Source organism: Brassica oleracea, chromosome C2, assembly GCF_000695525.1.
Source record: "Brassica oleracea var. oleracea cultivar TO1000 chromosome C2, BOL, whole genome shotgun sequence".
NCBI classification, from domain to species: domain Eukaryota; kingdom Viridiplantae; phylum Streptophyta; class Magnoliopsida; order Brassicales; family Brassicaceae; genus Brassica; species Brassica oleracea.
This window is the reverse complement of record NC_027749.1, coordinates 48,602,684-48,608,987: the sequence shown is the minus strand read 5'-3', so window position 1 is coordinate 48,608,987 and position 6,304 is coordinate 48,602,684. Positions and strand designations below refer to the sequence as shown.

General features: G+C 35.9%; 1 protein-coding gene across 1 annotated transcript; it reads right to left on the bottom strand.

The window, feature by feature from the left end:
- Positions 1 to 2,696: 2,696 nt before the first annotated feature.
- On the bottom strand, positions 2,697 to 5,327 carry LOC106325132 (putative cysteine-rich receptor-like protein kinase 31). The gene is made up of 6 exons (XM_013763157.1): positions 4,362 to 5,327; positions 3,977 to 4,098; positions 3,684 to 3,894; positions 3,375 to 3,612; positions 3,132 to 3,285; positions 2,697 to 3,049 (listed from the first exon to the last, which is right to left on the bottom strand). Exons 1-6 carry the CDS (start codon positions 5,269 to 5,271, stop codon positions 2,717 to 2,719), a joined length of 1,968 nt encoding a protein of 655 aa, XP_013618611.1. The 5' UTR covers positions 5,272 to 5,327; the 3' UTR covers positions 2,697 to 2,716.
- Between the last annotated feature and the right edge of the window lie 977 nt (positions 5,328 to 6,304).

Below are 6,304 nucleotides of genomic sequence, written 5' to 3'. Positions count from 1 at the left end.
GAGTACTATCAATGATCTCTCTTATGGTTAGCTTCTCATTAAGAACAAAAAACCTGGCACGAATAGATGTAGCAGTACCAACAGACCATTGGCTACTATCATTGTTTGTAAGAGCAAGTGAATCAATAGGGAGACTGCCAAATCAAGTAATCACACATAATTTAAAAACGTTTCAGTTAAAAATGACGTTCACAAATTAAAAAAAAAAGATCTAGTTGTGGAACGTAAGAAGCTGGAGACGTACCTTGCTTTGAACTCCTCAATAAATTCAAGAGTTGGGTTGAGCAAAATATGGGTTGAATTATACCCGCTAGATATGGAGTAAGCACCTACAAATTATTTTGATCTTATTAATATCTTATGCGAGTAATAATTTTACACAAATAGAAACAACATTATATACCTTTCCACTCTTTAACAGAACAGAACCTGATAACACAAATAATCATCGTGGACATGTTACTCATACTGTAATCGTATACTTGTTTAGAATAACAACCCCACAGAGTACACATCATTTTCACATTACTGTATAATATAAACTTAAGTTAAAATACAGATTATAGATGTTTAGTTAGCAAATTAAGGAAAAGATAAAGAAAATACAATCGCATCTCCCTCGTGTAGCTTGTCATCAAATTTTTTGATGAGTTGTTCACAAACTGAAGCATGAATTCTTGTCCCCTGACTGTTCATATTAAAGTTAAGCGTCAGTACTCTATAAATGATAAGAGTTTTATAAACACAGAATAAGTGTATCTCGAAATGAATAATAAACCATTCCTTCAAAAAAATGCATTTGTGTGATTTATACTTACTTCTTTATCAACAAAAACCATTTCAATGGTGTTTCCTGATTCTTTGTTATAGTTTCTCCACAAGCGAACAATCCTAACTTCAATACGCGACGTATCTTTACGGGGTTTGCCTCCAAAAAAATGCATTTGTGTGATTTATACTTACTTCTTTATCAACAAAAACCATTTCAATGGTGTTTCCCGATTTTTTTGTTATAGTTTCGCCACAAGCGAACAATCCTAACTTCAATACACGACGTATTTTTACGGGGTTTTAATTCTCTAACATAAGAAACAATGTTTTTGGAGGTTCGCACCATTGCCATTGTTCTTGTAAGAGCAGAATGTTTGTATTTTAAGACCTTGGGTGTCTCCTATATATATAAAGTCGATTTATTTCTCAAATTAATGACCTCTAATAAATAATGAAATCGTTTAAAGAAAGATATTAAATGTGTATTGTCAAAAAGTGATTTGCAGATGATATGATTTTAACTTGCGCAAGTTATGTAATAAATATGATATCAACCGGCGCAAGTTTACCGTTTGAATAATAAGGAAAGTTATTAATATTTGTATTAGTTAACAATCTTGCGCAAGTCTAAACTAAATATCTAATTATTATCCCCATATCTATATATATGGGCTTAACTAAATCGACAATGGTTTTGGGCTTTTCTAAATAAGCTAAAGACATATTTTCTCTCCTAATATAATTAAAGCTAATTAAAAAGATAGGACCCAAATATTACCTCATGCTCAGCTTCATCTCAGCTAGTGAAAATGTGGGAACCAAAGCTACATACAGAATCTTCAAGCGCCTGGCTATTTATAACCAGTGCAAAGAATATAAAGGGAACTGCAATTAGGTTTGCAACAGACTGACTAAATAAGTAATGTGAAGCTCTTAATCTTGCTAATAAAACCGAAAACCAAACTTGAAAGTCTCAGTAATTTCCCACAGACTGAATCACAAACCAATCTATCACTGCCTAAATGCTTGTTGAGTTAGTAAGGAGAAGAGAATCTTACATTCCTTCTTCAGAGACTGAAGTCGAATCCAAGTTTGTTGTAAATGTCAGTTTTCTCTTCTTGTTCCATCAGGAGACAGTCCGCGAAATACTTCACTTCACGTGGCAATTAGTTCGATGCTCAAGCTGAATGTTAAACCAGTTTAAGAGAATCAATAACTCAACAGCAAGAAACAGATAGCTAGAAAAACTTCAAAAGTTAATAATACCTGGTCAACGAAGTTGTCTAACGATTATGTATGTAGCTTCTTCAACCTTTCGATCTCTGCAGGTTAATCACTCAATTAGATACCAAGAATCAAAATGTTAATAAGCAGATCGTAGTTTCTAGTCATAGCTGACGATAATCGCTATCGAATTCTCGAGTCAATCTCAGCTGACGATAATCGCTATCGAATCCAATTAGAGAAACCAAAAACTCTGTATATTCCGAGAGTATCGACAAACTTCACCTCGTCGATCTGATCGATGGTGGGGAGAAGGAAACTCATCTTCTCGTCACTTCTTGCCGCCATGGATCTGATTGAGTCTTCAGAGTGTCGAGAAGCAAACTCATCTGCTCGGAACGTCTTCATCGGTTTCAAACCATATCTCCCTTTAATTGATACGCGATTGAATAAAAAAAAATTCTAAAAAATACGACGGCGTTTTCCACTTCTTGTACGCGATTGAATAAAAAAAAGAAAAAGAAAATTCTAAAAAAAATCAACCAATAGAATTATAAGAATTTTCCTGAGAAGCTCTATATGATTGCCATGTCATCAGAAATCACTAAAGTGACTTCTCTTTTAATGTATAGGGGGATATTATAACTCATATTTATAAAAATGTAAAAACTAATATATGCACGGGTGCACGGATCAATCTGTGTGGTACATATTAAAAATTTCAACGAGGAGTAACAGAAGTGATTGAAGCACTGTCTACAGAACAAGGAATAGACTTGCTGCTGGATTGCCCCGGCTCGTATCCATAGGTTAAGGGGTCTAAATTGGATCTGTTCCTCAAAAAAAATCCAGGTGGTCGAGGCACAGGTAGAACGATAGAGCTATTGGTAAGCATCTGAAAGATTGTTGACATTTCTGGTCGAGCTGTAGGGTTCTCTTGAACACATAAAAGTCCGATATGGATGCATCTAGTGACTTCAACCATCTCATACGTATCCCTAATAGCGGGATCAAGGAGTTCTAAGGGGGAATCATTGTTCCAAAGCCTACAAGCCTGCAAAAACAAAAACAAAAACAAAACTCGTATGCAGCCTTGATCACAATTAAAATGGAGTTAAAAAATGATATTTCCACACATGTGTAACCAAATTGCCACCAGAATCATCCATCTGATAGAAGCTGCTATTTTTCTTTCCACAAACAATCTCCAGAATCAATACTCCAAAGCTATAAACATCAGACTTGGTAGAAAATTGGCCATGCGTCATATATTCTGGAGGCATATAACCACTGCAAATATACAAATAATACTGTTAATGTCATAGAAAAACAACAAAGGGTTCATCAAACAATAAATAAGGAGAATAGTAAATACTAACAACGTTCCAACCACTCTGCCTGTCTTGTCTTCAGTTTGGTCCACTCTGAAATTCCTAGCCATTCCAAAATCCGCTATTTTAGGGTTCATATCTGAATCTAAAAGTATATTACTTGCTTTGATGTCACGATGTATAATTGTGAGCCTTGAGTCTTGATGAAGATAGAGAAGCCCTCGCGTAATCCCTCCGATGATGTTGTACCGTCTTTTCCAATCTAGCTGACTCTTGTTTGTTGGGTCTGCATTAGACTAAGATTTTAAGAAAAAAATTTCAATGAAGAGCATAAACTAAAGTGTTCTTCTTTAATACCAAAGAGGAAATAATCAAGGCTCTTGTTGGGAACAAACTCGTAGACAAGTATTTGTTCATCTCCTTCCACGCAAAACCCTAGAAGCCTAACAAGATTCTTGTGTTGAAGCTTGGCCACAATTACAACCTCGTTCTTGAACTCTTGCGTACCTTGTCCTGAATTTCTTGATAGCCGCTTCACTGCAATTACTGTTTCATCTGCTAACTTTCCCTACAAAGATACTTATGGAAAGCTTCTCAGATTTCATGACTAATCAAGTAGTCATAGGTATATGTAGAGTTCATATATATACCTTGTACACAGCACCAAATCCCCCTTCACCTAGCTTGTTATTCGCTGAAAAGTTATCTGTTGCAGCTTGAATTGTGGTAAAATCAAATTGCAGAGACTGTGGAGTTGTCATGTCATCATGAGCTGCAATAACATATGTATGAGCATGTTGTCATCAAAGTCCAAAAGCATTGCGACAGTGGTAATTTTTATTTTTTTGATAAAAATGTTAAGATTTTATACTAATTTTCAGAGTTTTCGACAGAAACAAGTAGCGGAAAAATAAGCTAGGCAACAACAGAGACAGGAAAGAAGAAGCAACTCTTAAGATCTAGCAGTCAAATAAAACAATATAAACCGAAACTACTAGCCGAAAGCTGAGGTCGAAGCATCCAAAAGCAACTTACTTTGTGGCTTTAGTGTTTTATATGAGTGTCTTCTCTTCCAAAACACTAATCCTGAAACAAGCAGCACTCCAGAAAAAACAACGGAAACAACAATCGCCACAATAGCTCCTGTAGAAATCGTTTTCCCATCTGGAGCAGAAGGAGGAAGCGGCACGAGTTGAGGAGGTAGCGATGATGGCGTGTCACCAAAGGCACCAAGATATTTATAACCCTCCCACCGGAAAAAGCAGACAGGTTTGCCAACGGTTCCACCTATGTGCTCATTGCAGCAACTCTGGTACATATCTACGCTTGCTTGAATACAGGCTTCACATTCCTCAGAGGATATCCCCGGAATACACTGCATTAGCACGTATATACTATCAGAGCCTATCTGAGCGGATTTATCGCTCACGTACCGAGATTGGCCGACGCGAGTGATCATAAAATCCATGAACGCATCCCATGTTCTGCTATAAGTTGTAAGGTTCCCCTGGAACCTTACAGAATTATATAGGCCCTGTGTAGGCTCTAATTGAATCTGGTTGAAAAATGAATAGTTCGAATAACGAACGAAACAGAGAGTCTTGTCGCCTCTCCACTCCCATGAGTCAGTCTGGTTCGGACAACTTTCTAGTAAACCATCGAATGCGAGTTGGATACACTCGGAACAGACAACTGGATCAGTCCCTGGGATACAGAGGCCTAAGACAAAAATTCTTCCAGGGCCGTCACCAACCGACACGTTGTAGAAGCCGTTTCGAGAACGAACATTGGAAGCAAGAGTTGAGTGAACAGCACGACGGTTTGTATCATAAGCATCGTTTGGTCTGAAAAACAGTGAATCCCCACATCTTGGTTCTGTAGACACGTAGCCGAAGCTAACGGCTAGGACAAAACAGAGGATTGAGAACGGCTTGTTAAGAGACATTTTTAGAGATTGTTTTTTGCACAGATAGTAAGATACATTTTGCAGATCTTGAAAATTTAATATACCTTGACCATTTACGGAACATTGATTTCGTCAAAAACAGCATGCGTGTTTTGAATTTTCGCTAAGTAGCTGATACAAAGATATATACACAAGTCAATTCGGTACAGCTTTGGGTAAATGATGAAAGTGAAAACATACGCGCTAACGTGACCAATTCTCAGTTCTTCTAAGGGCTATTGGACCAACAGGTTAACTTTTGAAAATTCTGACTAATTCTAAACTTTTGGTAGTGATAAAACTCTTCGACTATTTTTGAATCATAATAAACCCTTAATTATATGTTTTAGTTCCTTTAATTATAAATTGTTAAAGTCTGTCACCCTTCATCTATAATTTTGTAACTAAGGATGACATAAGAGCAGGATTAATGATGTCTCTTAGATAGGTTTCTTAGTGTAATTGTGATCTACACTATACTAAAAGGAAGATATAAGCTCCTCTTAGAGTGTCCACGTAGGCACAAAAAATCGTCCAATCAGAGAGTCCGAAGTTGCCACGTCATCTTATTTATTTTTTCGTAAAAAATGAAAAACCAATGCAAAGGAAAGGATCGAACCCGGATTAGAATGACATGAATATATGAGAGATACCACTAAGCCATTGAGACTTTCTTGGACACATATACAAAATTCACTAAATATGTAATCACACTCTTATGTACATTTACAATAATATGGATTCAACTTTCAAGACTCCAATACATTGTTTTGTAAAAAAAAATAAGTAAGTGACTAAGCTAATATATTCTTTGAAAGTGTGAGAACATTGACATATACCACAAAGAAATAGATTTTTGTTTTCGTGACAAAGTCAAGAATTTTGTAAAAGTAAGTTTAACATATAAATTTTCGTGACAAATATAAAAAATCAAAGATTTTTGTATAATTTTGACAAAACAACTCAAAACATAGTTCTCTAATGTCTTAATAAAATATTATTTAAGGGTGCAATAATTAAATATATCAATTCA

Bases quoted from the DNA above. Each gene is read 5' to 3' on its own strand.
- LOC106325132 (XM_013763157.1), bottom strand. From the start codon at position 5,271: ATGTCTCTTAACAAGCCGTTCTCAATCCTCTGTTTTGTCCTAGCCGTT. The intron at 3,895-3,976 runs GTATATATATGA...GTATCTTTGTAG, and splicing joins GATTTGGTGCTGTGTACAAG to GGAAAGTTAGCAGATGAAAC. The intron at 3,613-3,683 runs GTATTAAAGAAG...AGTCTAATGCAG, and splicing joins CCTTGATTATTTCCTCTTTG to ACCCAACAAACAAGAGTCAG.